Raw genomic sequence first — 21,533 nt, forward strand, 5'->3', positions numbered from 1 at the left:
ATCTCTTTTTATTCTTCTACTATCCTTTTGAGAATAGTAAGTTGTTTCTATGTGAGTTAGCAGTGGGGTAACGGAGGCACAGAGAAGCCACACGACTTGTGCAAGATCACCCAGCTTGAGATAGGAGAACCAGAGCTGTAACTATGTCTCCCAAGAACCAGACCACGTGCCACCAGCAAGGCTCACGTGTCCCTGGGAAGACCCACAGCAGAGGGAACACTCTTTACCAAGATTTTTGCACAAATTCTGACTCATCTTGGGAAACTGTACAAATTGTGAGGTTGCTTAAGGCCAAACTAAAAAGTATGAAAGATCACCCGGGGTTGCTATTAAGGCCCAGTTCTCCCCTTGCAGTTTAAGTGCCTACAGGATATGTCTCCTGGCCTCTCCTCCAAGATGTCCCCTGATTCCACATCACAGGGCAATATGCTCGGCCACACTTACATCACCCACCCACACCAGAGTCAGAAGGTCCTGCCCCCAGGCAAGGACAGGTCCCCGGCCTGGGTGTCCCCTCTCAGGGTGAGGACAGGACTTGGTCCTTACACCACCAACCTGACGGCTGATCTTTTTCTCAAGTAGATCAGTGTTCTCACGTGTAACCTTCTCAAAAAAGCCCTTACCACAGCACTCTCGCTGGGTTTGCTTGTGTAAGAAAGTCTAGATCACAGCAAAGCTTACTTTTATCTCATTTCCTCCAACTAAGATTTAGATGGGGAGGTGGGGGAAGGGTGATTCAGACAGAAACCGTGATAAGAGCCTAAGGCAGTGGGGGCAGGGCACCCACATTTGGCTTGGAAAATAAGGAAACAGTGAGATACCAGGATCAAGAAAACAGAGATTAACGCAGCCTTGCTAACCTATCGAGTGTGGGTGCGGGTACCCTAACTCACACTCTTTCCTCAACCACATTCTGCCCTTCACATGGTTGTGCTCTGAAGGAAATGATGCCCTCCATCTCCACACAAGTCCCCGTCACCCTCCTCTGCACACATAGCCATTCTTGTCTCCAGCCGCCCTGTATTCCTTGTAAACCAGGAACATGAAAGCCTTGCCTCAAACTTGAGGGAAAACCTGTATTAACTGCTGTGCCCTCTGCAAGACTTTGCTCAAGAGGTTCTGTTGGCACCTTCTAAGGCTGTCCCCTCCAAAGTGCTGCCTGGCTCCGAAGGTTTTCAGATGGTCTCCCTGGCAGTTTCATATCCAGAATACAGTCGTTAAAACATAGGGTTTGGCATCAGACAAACATACATTCAAATGCAGACTTTGCCCTGACAAGCTGTGTGACTCAGTGAATGAGCTCTTCTCTGCTAAATGGGGATGGTATTATGGACTACATGGTGTTGTGGGGACGCATGAGTCCATACACAGAAAGTACCCAATACAGTGGCGTCCATGGTTAGACGATGGGTCATGAACAGGTGTGTGATGGACACATACACCCAAATCTTTTAATGGAGTGAAGGAACACATCAATGTTTAAGCCCTATGGCCAGCAGGGGGTGGCACTAGGAGCACCTGGGAATAGTCGTTAGGGCAGACGTAAATACATGACGTCCTGTTAACAAAGGATAACTTCGTGCTTCAGGACACAGTCCTATGCACAGTCTACATCTTTTACGGTTGTGATAAGAGGTCATCAAGGGCCCCAGAAACAGAGGGGTGAGAAAGCCGAGTGAGGCAATACACGGTAAGTGGGAGAGTACAAAAGGATAATGAGCCCTATCTCAGAGAACTCAGAATCCTATTAGGAGACTAGATATGCTCATTAAGCAGTAAAGATCAAAATAATTGGATGGCATTCCAATTGCATGTAACATATGCAGGGAATTTACTATGTGCCAGGCACTGTTCTAAACATTTTACAAATAGTATCTCCTGTGATCACCACCGCAACCCTGGGGGGCAGATACTTCAGTCCCATTTCACAGATGGAGAAGTTGAAGTAGAGAGATGGAGTAACTAACCTAAGGTCATGTGACACATATGGAGGTGGGGCCAGGTTGGGACTTGGACTTGGCATTCGTTCCTTTGGGATTGCTTGGGGAAGGTGGGTATGTGGAGGGGGGTATAGACCACACAGGTCCGAGCAGAGTTTGCGGGCAGGTCAGGCAGAGATAACCACTGTGGTTTCTTTTCCTCAGGTAAAGCAAATCAATACCAGCCAACAATGGAAGCAAAAAGCCTTACTATTTATGCCCAAGTCCAGAAATCAGGGGTAAGTTGTATATTTTCTTTTGTGGGGTGGGCCTGTCCTGTTTCCCGTGGGATTCCTGGCCAGTCCACCTTGCAAAATGCATTAAATTTCAGTGCCAGATGGGACTATTTGTTACTTGAAATAGTGGAAATCACGGGGTAATCTTCTGGTCATTCTTGTCTTCATAAGGGAAAAATGAGGAAGCAAGAAGCACATGACACATGACTCCTCCAGCCCGGGCGTTCCAAATGTCTGTGGTTCTCTGTTACCAACCTCTCTCCTCTCTAGAGACAGGGGTGCAGGCTTGAGGGCAGAGGGAAGGCCCAGAAAGACTGCTGTCTGATGTGCTGGTCTGGAAGTGCAGGAGTTTGCAAAGCACCATGGAGACAGAGGACTTTGGCTGGGGAGATGGAAGGTGATATACAGGCGGAGAAGAAAGAAGGCAAAGCTTGACCGAAAGCGACTGGACCAGGGGAGAGGGATGAAAAACTAGCCATGGTGAAGCTGAGGAGCAGAGCTGTTAGAGGAAGAGGGAGGCTAAAGGAATATGGTTAGATGGGAAGATATTCCAGTTCTTCAGACACGAAGGCAATTCTAGGTAACGGCATAGGCCAGAATATGGCCATTCAGAAGACTCTAGGACAAATCTCTTATTTCTGCTGCCCCCTAGTGGCTTGGAGGATTTAATGCCTAAGCCATCACCACCTCTGAGAACCAAGCTCCATTTAAATATAGGAGTCCCAAGAGCGAGCTCCACCTTTGCAATTGCACATTTAGGTAACCAGTTTCAACTTTAGCATAGTGCCTTCCCTGTCTACTCTATCCCATGCTGTTCTTTTTACTGTAAACTATGACGTATATCCCAGCAGTGCACCAGGTATAAATGTCAACTCAATGAGTTACCCTATCGTGTTATCTACTAAAGCAGATCTTCCCACCTTGTTTTTCTCCAACACTTTTCATCTTGTCCCTTTATACTTCTGTACATATTTCAGAATCAGCTTTTCAAGTATCAGAAAAAGAAAAAATTCCTATTAAGATTGCATGGAATCTACAGATCTAGTTGAGGGGAAATTACCTCTTTCGGTACTGAGTACTCTAATACCATAGAAATACCACCCAGATCAAGGAACAGAACATTGACAGCAACCCCCACAAGACCTCCTGTGCCCACCCCTTCATCTCTATTCTATCTCTCCTCACCAGACATATCACTATCTTGACTTCTAAAAATATATTTTAGTGCATGCTCTCTCTCTCTCTTTAACTTTATAAAAATAGGATTCTATAGTATTTTTCCTCTTGGGTCTGTTTCCCCCCCCCAATAGTACTTTCATGAGATTTGTATGTCTTTGTGCTTGGATATAATGCATTCATTTTCACTACTTTATAGAACATCAGTGCATGAATATACTGGAGTTCGCTTATGTAGTTGACTACTGATGGACATTTGGGTTATTTCCAGTTTGAGACTATTATAAAAATTCAAACTATGAACATTCACATGTGTGTCTCTTGGTAGATAAGTGCACTATTTTGTTGGGTATGCACCTAGAAGTAGAATTGTTGAATCACAGTGTGCGTATTCTCAAATTAGCTAGATAAGGCCAAACTGCTTTTCAAAGTGAGCACACCAATTTACCTTTAGGCCAGCTACACATTCTAATCAAAACTAGGTGTTATCAGCCTTTTAAATTTTAGTCATTCTGTGGGATGTGTCTTTTTTTTTAAGATTTTATTTATTCATTTGATAGATATCACAAGTAGGCAGAGAGGCAGGCAGAGAAAGAAGAAGGGAAGCAGGCTCCCTGCTGAGCAGAGAGCCCGATGTGGGGCTTGATCCTAGGACCCTGGGATCATGACTTGAGCCAAAGACAGAGGCTTTAAACCACTGAGCCACCCAGGTGCCCCGGGATGTGTCTTTTTATAGTTTTATTTTGCATTCCCCTAATTATTAAGGAAGTTGGACAATGCTTCTTTTATTTATTGGTCATCTTAATATCCTCTGTCTTCAAGTTCCTGTTCAATCTTTTGCCCATTTTCCTTTGGATTTCATGCTTTTAAGAAAAAAAAAAGATTTTATTTATTTATTTGACAGAGATCACAAGTAGGCAGAGAGACAGGCAGAGAGAGAGGAGGAAGCAGGCTCCCTGCTAAGCAGAGAGCTGACATGGGGCTTGATCCCAGGACCCTGAGATCTCAACCTGAGCTGACGGCAGAGACTTTAACCCACTGAGCCACCCAGGCGCCCTGAATTTCAGGCTTTTTAAAAAGTGATTAGTATGAGTTCTTTAAGTGTTTTTAGCTTTTTGGCAGTTACATTTTGTTTTCTTTTTTAATAAAAAAAATTTTTTTGGCAGTTACATTTTAGCAGAGACCTTCACCCATTCTGTGATTTGCCTTTGCAATTTGTCAGTGACACCTGATAAAGAAAGGTTCTTAACTGCAGTGTAGAGCAATTCAGTAATCTCTTCCTTTACAGATAATGCTTTTTGTGTCCTATTTGAGAAATCGTTCTGTACTCCTGGGTAATGAAGATATCCTATCATTTTCTAAAAGCTGTGTTGTTTATCTTCCACATTTATATCTGTTATGTACCTGAAATGACTTTTGGAGTAGGGTGTGAGATGGGTCAGGTTTCATTTTTCTTCATCTGGTTGTCCTATCAACCACATATTGAAAAGACCCCCCTTGCCTCTGTCAGTGCTGCCTTCATCACAAACCAAGGGTCCGTATACGTGAGGATCTCTGTATTGTTTGGTTCTCCGTCCTGCACCCTTTCCCTGTGTGTTTGTGCTTGTGCTGGTGCCACGCAGCCTTTACAAATCCATCGTAGATTACAGATTCATCACAAGTTTGATGTCCGGCAAAATGTCTTCTCATTTGTTCTTGTTCTTCATCAAGCGTTCTTGGCCATTTTCATTCATTTGCATTTCATATATATTTTAGATTCAGTTTGTCAAGTTCCACCTAAAAATCCTGCTGGCATTTTAATCAGAACTGCACTGATCACTTTGAGAAGACTATAATTACTTACAGTAATGAGCCTTTCCATTCACAGAAAAAGACATCTTTTCCTTCATGTCGGTCTTCTTAAATTCTCTAAATGATGTTTTATCGTTTTTTGCATAAGAGGACTTGTCCATCATAATTTATTACTTGGAATTTGAGCATTTGAGATTTCTGGAATACTATCATCAACATTATCTTTTTAAAAATCTTGAGTTTCTATATGTTACTGATACATAGAAATACAATTAATTTTTGTATTTTAACCTTATATTTGCAACATTGCTAAACTCACTTATAAATTCTAGTCATTTATCTAGAGATGACTTGGATTCTCTCTGCACACAATCGTATCATCTGTAAAAAGAAATTACAGTACATTTCTTCATTTTCAAGTCACATAACTTCTCTTCTTGTTTTTACTGGCTGAGATTCCCTACCCAGTGCTGAATGGAAGTGTTAAAAGAGGCATCCTTGGATGGTTCCAAACCCAAAAGGGAAACTCAACATCTGATCATCAAGTATGGTTTTTTGCTGAAAGCTTTTATAGCTACATTTTCACCTGACTGAGAACATTCTCTTCTATTCCTAGTTTGCTAAGGAATAGACGTCGAATTTTATCAACACTCTCTCTGCATCTGTTGATATAATCTTTTGGATTTTTTATATTGATCTTTTTTATTTATCCGCGGAACCACAGTGATCTACAAAGACTACACTGCATTCGCATTCCTGGAACAGAAATGATCTAGTCTGGCCCTTTTTAAATATTGCTGGGTCCTATTTTATTAATACTTGGTTGGGAGGATGCTGTTACTGACCGTTTGGTTTCCAAGTGCAACTGGCCTACAATTTTCCTCTCTTGTGATGCCCCAGTGAGGTTTTGAACCAAGATTATGCTAACCTGACAAAATGAGTAGAAGCGCAGGTTCATTTCCTAGTGCTACTATAACAAACATCTGCAGACAAGGAGACTTAAAGCTATAAAGTCATTCTCTAACAGTCATGGAGGCCACAAGTCTGAGATAGAGGTGTGGGCAGGGCCATGCTCCCTCTGAAAGTGTTGCTTTGCCTCTCGCAGCATCTGATGGTTCTAGGCACCCTTTGACACCCGTCGGCTGTAGCTACAGAACTTCTGCTTCCACCTCCACATACATTTCTTCTCCCTGTTTCTCTGGGTCTTCTCCCTTCCTGTCTCTTACAAGAACCCTTACAACCCTTACAAGAAATCTCTGGATTTAATCCAGTGGAACCTGAGTTTGAAATCCTTACCTTAATTACATCTGCAAAGACCCTCTTCCAAGTAAGGTCACATTTATAGATTTTGGATGGATCTATCTTTTGGGGATCACAGTTCAACTTCCTACAGGGTATATTTCCTTTGGGCAGGATTGATGTTATTTTTTCCCTTAAATATTTGGTAGGATTCATGGGTGAAGCTATCTGAGTCAGGGGTTCCTCTAAGGGAGGAATCTTTTAAATTATACTTTTATTATCCCATTCTCCTCCCTTTTGTTAATTAAGCAACCTTTTTTCCTGTTTTTTGGTTGCTAACCTGGAAATTACAAAATGCATCTTTGACTCACCAAAGTCTAATAGTTAGTCTCTTCCTGGACAATACGTCATCTTCCCTTTAACGTCACCCTCTGATTTGTGTACATTTTTTGGCCATTATTTTAATTTTATGTATGTTTTCAATGTGGGGGACATAGTTGTTATTGTTTTACACATCAATATGCGTTTACACTTGCCTACGTTTTTACAGTTCTCTTTGTTTGAAGAGAACAACGAGAAAAAGCTTTTTGCAAAGCTATATGTTATGATATAAAGACTAATCACGTGGACAATAATAAAATGTTAATATTTCCCTTGCTCTTATTCATAATGGTGGTATTATAAAGACCGGGTAACAGGGAAATTATGTAACACACATTTGCTGTCCGCTAGAGAACTCTCATAGGTCTTACCAGGACTGTTGCCTTGTACAACTCTGGGGGACACGGCTTATGAAGAATATGTGAGAGTGACACCCCTGGGGCTTCTTGTAAGTCATGATCCCTGGACCCATGCCTTAACTGAAGACACCGGCATAAAAAATGTACTAAGTTATTACAACTGTGTTTAAGAGAATTCCCTAAGTCCTGGTTAAAATCCTGAAGGGAGCACTAACCACGTGCTAACCATGTTGTGTTGAAGTGGAAAGACTATAAGTGGTTTCCTTTATGCTTTTTTCCTCCTTTCCAAAACTTATTAACTAAATATTAAAAGCATAAGTTATTAACTTCTCCCCTGGGCCCCTAAGTCAGGTCATACCAAAGTCCTTGCAGACAGGAAGACAGGCAGGGGTGGATAAAGTCCTCTTAATTAAATTGTTTCACGTTATCTTCATCTATCTCATTATTAAAAGTACTTCTCCCTTAAATTCATTTTTTTTTCTCCAAAATATGGCATCTATGAGCTGTATGGGACCTTGAAAGTCATCTATTTGAATCACTCAATTGCTGCTTGAGTTATCTTCTCATTATTACTTCCAAAGTGTTGGCTAGCTTTTTTTTACTAAAATACAGTCTGTGAACAAGCAGCATGAGCATCTCCTGGGACCTTATTAGAGATGCAGAAGCTCAGGGCTTACCCCAAGTCTTCTGAAAGAGAACCAGCCTTCTAACAAGACAGCCAGGTAATGCATATGCACATTCAAGTGTGAGAAGCCCTGGTCTACCCCAGGCACTTCTGGTAATGGGGAATTCTCTGCATCCCAAGGCAATCCACTCCACATCTGAGCATCTCTTAGTATTAGAAAGATCTTCACTATGTTGAAACAAAATGTTTCTTCCAAATCCCAATCTTGGCTTAAACCTGAAGGACTCTACAGAACAAATCTAATTCCTCTTCTTCAAGACAATCCAGCAAATATATAAAGAGATTCCCACCTTGAATCTTCTTTCCTCCAATAAACTTTTTCAATTCTATAATTCTGAGCTTCTTCATGTTAAAACCCATCTTTAGTTTCTGGTCTTGCTCTACATCCAGGAGAAGTGGGGGGCAGCACTATGCTAGACCAGAGTTCTGAAGTGTGTTGAAAGGATGACTTCCCTGAGATAAGTCTTGTTGCCTTACGGGATGGGGTCTCAATTTACCCCTACATTGACTTCATCTTGGTATTATGGATTGTAAATCATTTAAAGTAACATCAACTGATTTTTTTAAAATGTGCCGGGCACTACTTTTGTGGGGAATGGGAAGAAATATGGGAATAGTCTGTTTGAAAAAACAACGTGTAAATAAGTGAGAGTGTTTTAAATATCATACAGTTACATGCCAGACTTTAAATATCTGGGAATCCAGGTAGAGGAGAGGTCGTTACAAGTTGGGGTAAGGAAAGAAGAACAGCCTGATGAGAAGACCAGGCACTTAAAGCTGACAAGCCTCTGGGGACTCCTGGCTTTGCTACTTCGTACACACGCACACAGGAGAGTACTAAGTCTTTCGGGGCCTTCGCTTGTCCATCTGTGACAATGGGATTTAAGGTGCAGAGTTGGCGGGAGACAAATTTGGCACTTGTGGAAAACACTGTAAACACTCAGAAATGTATACTTACTACGAAGTTCCTCACTGGGGCAGGAGAGAGACGTCCCAGGAAACCATGTCAGAGTCCGGAATAGTGGGAGCGGCAGCGTGCGCTGGAATGAACTTGGTGTGTTGTGGGTGACAGGAGCCAGACAAATGTTAGGAAGATCCTGTTCCCTTCCACTGCGCTGGGGACAGCCACACCAGTTCCGGTGCACTGCGAGGAAGACTTAAAACATCTGGGGAGTGTTCTTGGTGCCGTGGGCTGCCTCTCGAGGCTGTGAGCTCCGCGAGGCCACTTGGGGAGTCCAAGCAAAACCCTGGGAATCGAATTCTGGGGAATCTGCAGGAGCATTTCCACCTGAGAAGGAGGCTGGGCCCGTGGACTCGGAGGGGCTTTCTGGCTCCAAGTTTCTGGATCTTGTGCTTCTCCGTGGGCAGACTCGGATGGGAATGACTCTGCTCAGCTGATTTCCTCCTCTTTGCGTCTCTTCTAGTCTGTTCAGAAGAAAGCCGACCCCCTGCCGGCTCAGGACCCCTGCACCACCATTTACGTCGCTGCGGCAGAGCCTGTCCCAGACCCTGTCCAGGTGAGGCATCCCTCGGAGGCTCCTCTCCACGGGGAGGGAAGAGGTGGAGGGAGGGAGTGGTGGGTCCTGGGGAGAGCCACGATCCAACAGTCCTGAAGTGGAGAAGGCAGGCCCTAGCAAGTGGGTCACAGGGGTCCTCCGTGGCCTCGGCTGGGGGACTTCCGGGAGCCCCTCCTGGCTGCTCACACGGGGACACAGCTCTCTGTTCGCTAGTGTTTCTCTGAGAGCTGTCCAAAAAGCTGTCATCAGAATCAGCTGGCATATTTGCTAAAAATAAAGATTTCTGGAGCTTTCTCCCAGGATTCTGTTCAGTCAGAATGTCCATGGTGAGCAACCAGGCATCTACACATTAAAAAGCAACCTCCCCAAGGAGTCCCAGAGCATGTTTACCTTTGCGATGTGCATCTTGATTCCAAGAGCTCCTGACTTCAGCTGCATAACAGCATCGCAGGACAGCTTTGTACAAAAGGCTCATGCGGGGGCTCCATCCAGCCCAGCCGCATCGGTGCCTGGCATGAGCCCGAAGACAGTGCGGTGCGCGGCCGGGCGGAGCCTTGCCATCTACGCCCACTGCAAGCTCAGCATGGGTCCGGTTTCCGACAGCAACTGTTCCTTTTCCTAAAGGGACAGACGTAAATTCGGGGCTGCTATCTTGCCTCCAGTGGGGTTCTGTTAAAGAAAGCATTTTAGAAGATAATTGAGGGTCAAAAGTCCACAGAAATGCCTGCATGGACCCCTCCGCCTGAAAGCGCTTCCTGGACAGACGCCTGGGAATGCCTGGAGAGGATGTCCTGTCAGCATCTGGAGGTCTGGTCTCAGAGCACTGTCCTCTCCTATGGGGAAGTAAACATGTGAATCCAACTTTAAAAAGCTTTAAGAAATAATGCAGATTTTTAGTGATGCTTTCTTCATCAAAAAACAGCCTGTTGTATTTCACATTTCACAGCAAAACCTCCTGAATTCCTCCATTCCCGTCTTTCTCTGACTCTTGAATCTACTCTACCTAGAAGACACCTTTGCCTGCAGTCCTGTCTCTCTCCCCTCCCTCTCTGCTCCAATTCTTCCTTCTCTCTTTGGGTCTCACTATCCCCTTCCAAAGTTCAGCGAATTAGGGTTCTCTTGGCTTCCCCAACTGTGCCCCATGCCCAGTAGCAAAACAAATAGTTTTCCTTATAAGGCAAGGTCAGGGAAGAAAGCAAAGAGAAACATCTCCCGGGTCTCCCTGACTGACGGGGAGTGATGGGGTGCACACACCTGGACGGGATCTGGAGCCCTGGGGTGCGCCTCCCAGCAGGTCACTGCACCCCCTGAAATCTGAGACTCTTTCCCTTTAGTCAGCAGCGCAGTTCCCATCTGTAGCCTGTGAAGGTGGTGCCTCTCCTCACAGACTTCTGTTTTGCCCCCAGGAATCAAATTCCATGACAGTCTATGCCAGTGTGACACTTCCTGAGAGCTGACACCACAGACTCAACGAAGGGACTTTCTGAAGGAATCTGGAGGGACCACAATAAACACTGAACTTGGCTCCAGGTCCCAAGCTCCCCGTGACTCTCTGCACACCTGTACTCTTCTCAGATCAACTCCTCGGTGATGCTTTGTCCGCAGCCACCTGCGGGATGGACAAGGGACTGAGGCTTTCCGAGCCCTCAGCCTGCTCCTCAGGAAGAGAGAGCTGTAGGATCACTTGCCAGCTCTGCGGTGTAGCAGACGGAATGAGTAACGTGGGTCCAGGGAGCCCAGACCTCCCGGTTCTTGCTTCTTGCTGGGACTGGACAATAAGAGCCAAAGGCAGGAAGCTGGGACCTCCAGGACCTCTGACAGCTGACCCACCAGCCGCAACATCTGGAACATTTTACGTCTCGGCTGGCGGTGCTCGGTCCCGGGAGCTGACCCCGCTCCGCACAGACCTGACCAGGGCTCTGTGCCTCGCTCTCTCTCCGGACGGGCAGTGAAGGGTGAACTCCTCATCACAGGTGGAGCGCTCTCAGATTCTTCTATGAAAGAAGCTAATAGAGTCAGTATTTTATTTGTGAAACCCGGAAGCTGAAGGGTCAATAAACTGACAATGTGACTGTGAAGTCTTTGAGCTCTGAATAATGGAAACAAAATCACCCAAGATTCTTAAAAAATTCTAGAATATTTAAGTTTAATATTATATAACACATATACTTACATATGTAATATTTAAGGATTTAAGAATACGGAAAGGTATTCCACTGAGGTTTAAAGGGATGTGACAAGCGTTTGGGGGCGCTGTTGCCGAGGAACGTGGCACCTTCAGGACTTGTCCCAGGCTGACCTTTTACTTCTACTTCTCAAAGTGATCTTTCAATCCCTACTTCTCTGTTTACTCGGTTGAACAGCGCCTGCGGAACATCCACTAAAATGCTCTCACCACGCTCGGAATCCGCTCACACCCATGGCCTCACCGTCCTCCGGGTCTTTACCGGGGCACCTGCCCTCCCCTTCTCACACAAAATGTAACCTGATCTAGAAAATTAACATATGGTGACCGAACAGCATCCGATAATTGCATGCTGGGTAACTTCAATTGCAGGTTGCAGACAGAAAGAGCCTCTTTGGCAAAGTCCTCTTTTATTCCCTATTCTCTGCTCTCAGGCAGGCCCGCTTCAAGGTAAGCTCTTAGTGAAACCTGTTAAGTCGGTTCTTGGAAGACCTTGGTGAACCCTGGTTCGGAAATCACCAGCCATGTCGCAGCCGTGTGAGGCCATCAACTTGCCAGCGCAAGGACGCCGGCCCAGCTGCTCGACTGTCGTCTTCCTGGATCCAGACCGCGGCCCCTCCACCCCTACCCTGCCTCCTCTGGACCTGGAAACTCAGGGTCGCGGGCGCGCTGTCTGCGCCAGAGTGACCTCTCCCCGCGTCCCTTCATCTCCTGCTTTCTAGTTTCTAATTCGGACTCTGGGACTGAGTGGCCAGGGCGAGGTCACGCAACCACGTTCTGCCTCCCAGGGGGGCTGGGAATTGAATATCTGACAGGTTCCCCGTTCACATGGTTGGTGGGATCTGCCTTTTACAAGTTAGGGAATTCTACAAACACAAGCAAGTGAGGCGGAAAGCCGAGCAGGCGAAAAATAAATCACTGTATGTCGTATAAACGTAGGCTCACAGTCTGTTCTCAGAAACCGAGGAAGCTACTAGCGAGGGTCGGTAAGCCTTCGGGTGATGAACCCTCAGACCTTTACCACAGCTCGGCTTGTTCTAGCCCCTTAGTTCTCACGCTTGGCTTTTCCTTGTGGCCGAATTCTGCCCAATGGAAGGAAAGAAAGGAAGGAGGAGAGAGGAGGCTCTCCCCTCAAAATTCCCCAGCAGAGGCTCCAGACCTCACTGAGGAGGATGGCTGCGTCTTGTGGACTTTCAGACGGTCCTTCAAATGACGTTTGATGTCAGGTTCTGCACCATCAGCTTCAGGGTCACGTGGGAAAGCACGCACCCCTCGGCTCACACCCTTCCCCCCCAAGACACTGCTGGTGGGGCCGGAGTGTTCCTTTTCCTCAGGCCTAAAAAATGAAACTGATACTATAGAGTCCAGCTTCCCCATGTTTCTTTTCTAATGTCTTCTTTTGATTGAGCATTTCTGAATTTTAGAGAACTCAAGAGGAACAGGCCATTCCCGGTATTAAGGGGCTGGGCTCCAAAATGCAGCTGGGCGGAGTCCCTCCTGAGGACAGGGCTCTGGTCCTACCAACCCATGTGATTGGTCAACGGGGCCTCGGCACACTGGAGAAGCCCTGATGACAGTAAGCTACGTCTCTTCCTGAGTTTTTGTTTCTACCTCCTGGAAATGAATAAAATTTGGATAATCGATCAAGGAATTTGCCCTTTTGTCTTGTGTTACCTAGAAGTTTCCTAAGATGGCAATATGACAAAGACACGTCCCACTGCCTGGTGTCTTTGCAGCTGTGAAACCCAGAGGGTGGCTGATTGGGTCTGATAAGGTGTGACGTTGTCCCTTTCCTAGGGTGTGGGCAAGGGTTAGCTCTGTGCCCCCAAGTCACCGAAGTTGGGAGCCACTCTCCCCCAGAGAAGAGAGCTGTATATATGCCAATATTCCCAAGGTGATATGAATAGTAGAGTTTCCAGGGTACCTTTAAAATAAACACTGATGCCCAAACCCTACCTCCAACCCGAACGAAGTCTGGGTGGACGTCTTCAGAACCAGGCCCCTAAAAGCAGCCCCGAGAGCCCGAGAGGGTTTTGTGACGCGCTCCCTGCGGCAGTCGCTAGAGGGAGATGGAGCGATGCGGTCCCCGCCGCGCCCGCGTCACCAGCGCCGCTCCTCGGTCGGGACCCGCAGGGCTGAGTCCCGACTCCCGCCAGCGGCGGCTGGACTCTCGTCAGCTCCGCACCGACCGGCTGAGGAGAGCGGACATGCTAGCATTCCTGCATGCTCAGGAAGCAGCTGGGACGCGCGTCGAACTCTGGCTTCGGGAAGGAGGAGAGCAGGTTTACTTTACGCAAGAAGTTGGAAGTAACAACGGAAATGAACTAGAACGTTCCCAGCCAAAGACAAGACCCTGCAGCTCAGAATTTAAAAAAAAAAAAAAAAAATTGAACCAAGATAACATTGACTTTTACTGCAGTCACTCTCCCGACCTGAGAATAGGAGGAGGGGAGGGGGGGAAAGAGAAGCATGATTTATGTAAATATCTATGCAAATATTTATGCAAATATTCAACTCTCTAAATGTATGCAATTGTTCTGCACAATTTATACTCCTGTTGAGCACATTAGAGCCCCTCCTTTAGCCATTCCTCAATAACACTTGGTATTAGCTGATTTTCTTGGCCAATCAAGTATGTGATGTAGCACAGTTATTTTATTTTTCACTAAAATTATGTCCAATTTTTTGACATAAATTTATGTCTATTTGTAGACAAAATGTTTTGAAAATATTTTATGAAACTCTTTTTCCAGTTCACCATTATAATAAAAATCAATTTGTCATCCCATATATTAATATTTCAGAAAACCAAATAGTATTAATTAGGTAAGTGCCCTTTTAAATCTCAAACATCCTTTGGTTTGGATGATAAATGATGTGATTATTCTAGAAAGAAGAGAACAAGGAATTGACCCATAGAGTTCACAATGTGATCATTCCAGCCTACTGAGAGAAGTAAATGCTAATTCACTTTGTTAGGAGGTAGGGATATCAATACTAATTAATTCTTATTACTGGTGGAAAAATACAGACTTGTATATGTTTCTTTTTTTTTTTAATTTTATTTATTTATTTGACAGACAGAGATCACAAGTAGGCAGAGAGGCAGGCAGAGAGAGGAGGAAGCAGGCTCCACGCTGAGCAGAGAGCCCGTTGTGGAGCTCAATCCCAAGACCCTGAGATCATGACCTGAGCTGAAGGCAGCGGCTTAACCCACTGAGCCACCAGGCGTCCCAACTTGTATATGTTTCTTAACATGTAATGTGTAATCACTAATAGAATGGATTGGTTTCCAGATGTAGGCCAGTCAATTAAGGCATTATGACATATTGGCGAGAGAGGGAACGAGGCCATAGGAAAAGTGGCTTCTGGCAGACCTGTTTGTAGGTGTAATGCCCCACCAAGAAGGAATCAGAAGGACATACCACAGTGAGTGGGCCCACGGGCATCATCATGAAAATGTCAAGGGGCCAGGTCAATTTGAATAAAAAGAAACATGGCCATCCTTCTGACAAATTCTAATTGTGTTTCAAGCAATTTTTGTTTCGTGAATGTAAATACTATGCTGTTAGGTGCCTGCAAGTTTTATGAACACGACGTCCTTTAAGCAGATTGCGCCTCCCTTTTATCATGACGCACGCTCTCACTCGAAGCACACCTACAATGTGCTTAGTGCACAGAGCTCACATGAAAAAGAAATTCAGGAATTATGTGGGAGGCTTGATGGCATCAGGTGTAACGACTGGTTGATAGAAGCTCCAGGACTAGGACTCACTAGATGACACACTAGTGATCCACCATTTTCCAAGGACACCAATTACATAAAATGTCTAACAGTAATATTGAGAGTCTGACATTTGGGGATATTCGGTCAATCTGCAACCTTGCAACCAAAATTGAACACAGTGTAATTTGAGTTCCAGGTTCCCAGAGCGCTCTCTACTCAAGAAAACATGTGTAGGAAACTCCAAAATATGCTTAAGTGTGTGTATGTATATTTTAAAATATATTCATATTTATATACATATTTTTAAATATGTATATATATATGTATCTATATTCTGCAAAACAACTACCGTACCCAAAATAATGAGCACATCCATCACTGCTAAAAGTTATTTTGTGCCTTTTGTGATCCTACTCACCTGTCCCCCAACCAGGTAAATTTGATGTGCTTTCTGTCCCTATAGATTAGTTTGCATTTTCTAAAATTTTTTTCTAGCTGGAACTCAGAGTATACTTTGTATCTGGCTTCTTTCACTTGGCATGGTTACGCTGCGATTCCCGATTCCTGCATGCCGGCATGTGCGTTAATAGACCACTCTGTTTCACTACTGAGTGGTCTTCTCTTGTATCAATATAACACTATTCATTTATCCATTCACCTATTGATTGCATTTGGGTTTTTTTCTAGTTCTTGGCTATACCAGATAAAGTTGCGACAAACATTCCAGTACAAGTCTTTGTATGGACATATCCTGTCATTTCTTTTTAGTAAATGTCTAGAAGTAGAAGAGCTGAATTATGTGGTACGTAAAGTTAAACTTGTTAAGAAATTGTCACTGGTTTCTAAAGTGTTTGTAATATTGTCTTAGTCCATTCAGGCTGCTATGACAAAAAAACTGTAAGCCAAGTGGCTTATAAGCAACAGAAATTTACTTGTCACGATTCTGGAGGTTAGAAAGTGCAAGGTCATGGTGTCAGCAGATTCAGTGCCAGCATGACCCAGTTCCTCGTTTGTCGATGGCTGTCTGCATGCTGTGTCTTCAGATGGTGGAAAGAAGAAGAGGCTCTCTGCACTTTTTTTTTTAATATTTTTTATTTTTTAAAGATTTTTATTTATTTGACAGAGATCACAAGTAGGCAGAGAAGCAGGCAGAGAGAGAGGAGAAAGCAGGCTCCCTGCTGAGCAGAGAGCCCGATGTGGGACTCAATCCCAGGACCCTGAGATCGTGACCTGAGCCTAAGGCAGCGGCTTAACCCACTGAGCCACCCAGGTGCGCCTCTGCACCCTTTTTATAAGGGCATTAATCCCATTCAGGAAGGCTCCATTCTCATGATCAAACTACTTCCCAAAGCCCCCACCCCCTGATACCATCACATTGAGGGTTAGGTTTCAACATACTAATTTTAGAGGGACACAAACATTCAGTCTACAGAAATCATTTTAGGAACATATATACAGCAGTGTGTAAGAGTTCCAGTTCCTCCACAACCTTGCCAACATTTGCTTACAGGGATCCAGATTTCTCCCAAGAAACAGAACCAATTGGCTATCTCCCTGGGTAGCTAGAATGAGGTTTATTATAAGGAATTGGCTCATGATGTTGATGGAGCTGAAAGTCCTACAGTCTGCCGTCTGCAAGCTGGAGGACCTGGAGGGCTGCTGGGGTGACTTCCAGTCAGAGTTCAAAGGTCTGAGAACCCAGAGCATAGACTGTGTAATTCCCAGGCAAAGGGCAAAGATGATGTCTCAGCCTGGGCAGTTAGGCACAGAGAGCCAACTCAACCTTCCTCTGATTTACTCAGTGCACCAGTTCAAATGCTAACCTCTTCTAGAAACACCCTCAGAAATAATGTTTTACCAACTATCTGGGTATTCTTCAGCTTAGTCAAGTTGACATATAAAAGTGAGTCTTTTTAGTTTTATCTATTTTAAAGGATGTGTAGAAGTACCTCGTTTGGCTCTAATTTGATTTCCTAATGGCTAATGATGTTGAGCATCTTTTCATATACCTGTTGGCCATCTGTATGTCTTCTTTAGAAAAACGTTCATTCAGATCTTCTGCCCATTTTTTTTAAAAGATTTTATTTATTTATTTGACAGAGAGAGATCACAAGTAGGCAGAGAGGCAGGCAGAGAGAGAGGAGGAAGCAGGCTCCCTGCTGAGCAGAGAGCCCGATGTGGGACTCCATCCCAGGACTCTGAGATCATGACCTGAGCCGAAGGCAGCGGCTTAACCCACTGAGCCACCCAGGCGCCCTTCTGCCCATTTTTTAATTGAATTTATTTTTGCTAAGGAGTTTTATGAGTTCTTTATATATTTTGGATATTAGCACCTTATCAGATGTATAATTTGTAAATATTTTCTCCATTCAATCAGTTGCTTTTACATTTTGCTGATGGTTTCCTTTGCTGCACAGAAGCTTTTTAGTTTAATGTGGTCCCATTTGTTTTTGTTTTTGTTGCTTTTGATTTTGGTGCCAGATTAAAAAAAATAAATAACACCACCAAGACTTATGTCAAGAAGCTCACTGCCTTTGTCTTTTTCTGCACGTCTTATGGTTTCGGGTTTAATATTCAAATCTTTAATATATTTTGAGTTAGTCTGTCTCTGGTGTAAGATAGAGGTCTGTTTCAGTTTTTGCATGTGAATATTCAGTTTTCATAGCACCATTTATTGAAGAGACTGTCTTTCCCCATTGTAGATTCTTGGCTCCTTTGTTATAAGTTATGTGACCATATATGTGTAGGTTTATTTCCAATTTTATTTATTTGACCCCTCTCTCTTTTTTTTTGATTGGCGAGAGTCTTTTCAGTTCTGTTTATCTTTTCAAAGAACCAACTCTTAGTTGATCTTCTTCTCTATTTTCTTTTTCATCCCTATTTCTCTTTCTTTTTTTTTTAAAGATTTTATTTATTTATTTGACAGAGAGAGATCACAAGTAGGCAGAGAGGCAGGCAGAGAGAGAGGAGGAAGCAGGCTCCCTGCTGAGCAGAGAGCCCGATGTGGGACTCGATCCCAGGACCCTGAGATCATGACCTGAGCCGAAGGCAGCGGCTTAACCCACTGAGCCACCCAGGCGCCCCACCTATTTCTCTTATTTCTGTTCTAGACTTTATTATTTCCTTCCTTCTACTAACCTTAGGCATCACTTGTTCTTCTTTGTCGAGTTCCTTGGGGTAGAACGTTATTTACCTGCTTTTTTGAGATAGACATTTATGGTTACGAACTTTCCTCTTAGAACTGCTTTTGCTGCATCCCACAAATTTTGGTATATTTCCATTTTAATTTTTCTCAAGATACCTTAACATTTTTGTTTTCTTCTTTGACCCATTGATTATTTAGCAGCATGTTATTGAATCTCCACATATTTGAGACTTTTCCAGTTTTCTTTGCATAATTTTTAGTTTCCTACTATTGGGATCAGAAAAGATGCTTGATACAAATTCAATTCTCTTCAATTTATTAAGACTTGTTTTGTGGCCTAACATATGACCTATCCTGGAAAATATTCCATGTGTACTTGGGAAGAATGTATATTCTATTGTTTGGGGATGGAATGTTCTGTGTATCTGTCTGTTAAACTCCATTTGGTCTAATGGGTCATTTAAGGCTGATGTCTCCTAATCGTTTTCTGTCTGGATGGTCTATGCATTGATGTAAATGGGGCACTAGAGGTCCCTATTATTGCCTTGTTGTCAGTTTCTCCCTTTTGTGTCTATTCACATTTGCTTTATGTTTTTATGTGCTCCTGTGTTGGGTACATAAATATTTACAATGTTACATCCTCCTGTCAAATTGATCCCCTTATCATTATGTAATTGAGTGTACATAACTTTAGATGTAAGGACACACACAGACTGAGGGGAAGGAATGGAAAAAGATATTCCATACAAATGGAAACCAGAAGAAAGCTGAATCAGCTACACTTATATCAGACAAAATAGAATTTGAAACAAAGGATAATATGTATCCAAGGATAATACTTTTTATTCTGTTTTGCTTTATTTATTTTCTTGGGCATGTAACCCTTCCCTCTGCATGGCTGTTTGAGGGAGAAGCTGATCATTAATATTTTCCCGAGAATGAAACTGAGCTGGAATAGGGTCACGGTGTTAGATTAAATTCATCTGTAATTAACCTAACCCGTTACTTCCTTCACCATCAGTGCCTTTTAGATCTTGCTACTGTTTGAGGTGGGACAGTGTTGGGCTGTAGTTTCAGTATTTTTTGATCTGCTTTTATATTAAAACTCTAGAATCCAACTATTATGAAATCTGTGGTACCTTACAATGGGTCTCTGATTTCCAGTCCCTCCTCAGTACCACTTTCTCAGCAAAATTCTGGAGGGGATGGGAATTGCTGGGCAAAATGATTTGGTTTTGCATCGGAGGCTTTCAAATTCCATCCTTTCTTGCCAGTGCACATTGTCATTTAAGTTTCATCCAAACTTGTCCTTCTTCTCAAAGTCTCTGTCTATGGCAGGCTTGCTTTTCTGGCCTGGACCCCAGACCAGCCTCCTACCCCAATTCTTGAGCTATTTAGGTCTTTGCTCAATTAGAAAGGGCACATTTTTTACTGGAATTCAATACATCAAGGGTTTTTTGCATGCACTACTCATTGTAGGTCCCATAGAAAAGTATGATTTTTGTTTTGTTTTTGTGTTATTATGAAATGGGAAGACTTGTTTTAAACTTTTTTTTTCTTACAGACTTTATTTATTTATTTGACAGACAGAGATCACAAGTAGACAGAGCAGCAGGCAGAGAGAGAAGGGGAAGCAGGCTCCCTGCTGAGCAGAGAACCCAATGCGGGGCTTGATCCCAGGGCCCTGGGATCATGACCTGAGCCGAAGGCAGAGGCTTTAACCCACTGAGCCACCCAGGTGCCCCATGTGAGGACTTTTTTATCTTTTTGCATTGTATTAAAAGAAGAGGTGTCAAAAATTAGTAACGTCTTGATAAAAACTTACTAGTTGGGTCTGGTGATCTAAGGCCGAAAGACAGAAGACATATGACACTGGTCCGGGTTCAACAGGAGGTATGTCTTTGAGTAAGATGCCAATCTAGAATTTCTGAAGACATAGACATGAGACCCAGCAACACTTGTAAATGGCCAGAGAGGATTGAACATTCCTAAAGAGAAAGAAAAAGGAAGAGAGAAAATACAAAGTTGGGTTTTCAGCAGCTCTTGGCAACTTCATATTCTTTCTTCTTTCTTCCTTCTCTGGGCAATGACTAGATGGTAGATGTGTGGTAATACACCCGTAGCAATTACATATTTCAGGAAGACATCTTGCTAGAAGTATGAAAGTAATATGGTTCAATCTTATGAAATGAATGAATTAATTTGGGAAATTTCATTTCTATTTCCAATGTTTCTTTGGTCCCGAACAGATGCCTATGTTGCCCATATACTACCTTTATGTAGATAAATGTATTCCTCTACTCAATTTTGAGCAAGTATACAAGAAGAATGATGAGCATGATAGTTTCATGAATGACTCTGGAGGCCCAGGAGCTGGCAAAGGACACTCCTCAGGGGGAAAACCTTTGCACAGTCTTACTACCGTTAGGTCTCAGGGGCCATGTCCTCAGTTTCTTCCAGCACTTCCTGAAACAGCTGGGTTCAAATTTTTAAACTGCTTGGCTTATGGGCCCAAATATTTATTCACATCACCTCTGACACCCCCCCCCCACCCGTACAAGGCCCCTGTCATTCTTCTAACAGGGAGTGCAGGCTTCTACTAGAGAACGTTCCTGTATTACATGTAGTTTAATCATAATATAATTGTATTCATTATGTTATATAGCATACCCATAATATGTAATTTATATAATCAATATAATCACATAATACAATTATGTATAGTAGAATTATATGTAATATAATTATATAACTGTAATTCCATAATGTGAGTCGCTACCATTTATTGGGTGCATATTGTGTCAACACATTCTTCTTATTTCCTGTCCCCTCACCTTTCACCTAATAATGCTAACTTGCTCTTCAAGTCTCAGCTGGGCTGTCAGTTCCTTCAGAGAGGCTTCCCCACACTCCCCGTGCCTGGGTTAGAGTCCCCTGCTGCTCTCCCAGTTCCCAGTATTTTTCTTTCTTGCAACGCTTAGCAGACATATGGGAATTGTCTATTTAATTGCAATTAAATTAAAAGCAAGAACATGAGCTCCATGACAGGAGAGGGAAGAGTCGTCCTGTTGCTCTGTCTAGTGTCCATTTGCAGACGAGTGCTTGGTGTGCAG

General features: G+C 43.6%; 1 protein-coding gene across 1 annotated transcript in view; it reads left to right on the forward strand.

The window, feature by feature from the left end:
* The window catches only part of SLAMF1 (signaling lymphocytic activation molecule family member 1), a 32,952-nt gene extending 19,757 nt beyond the window's left edge, over positions 1–13,195 (forward strand). Inside the window, exons 5-7 of the mRNA XM_082704313.1 lie at positions 2,145–2,218; positions 9,271–9,363; positions 10,770–13,195. Of these exons, the coding sequence (XP_082560439.1) occupies positions 2,145–2,218; positions 9,271–9,363; positions 10,770–10,820 (218 nt within the window). The 3' untranslated portion in view covers positions 10,821–13,195. The remainder of the gene's footprint in view (positions 1–2,144; positions 2,219–9,270; positions 9,364–10,769) is intronic.
* The last annotated feature ends 8,338 nt before the right edge of the window (positions 13,196–21,533 follow it).

The sequence above is a fragment of the Mustela nivalis genome (genome assembly GCF_964662115.1).
Source record: "Mustela nivalis genome assembly, chromosome: 16".
In the NCBI taxonomy this organism is placed as follows: domain Eukaryota; kingdom Metazoa; phylum Chordata; class Mammalia; order Carnivora; family Mustelidae; genus Mustela; species Mustela nivalis.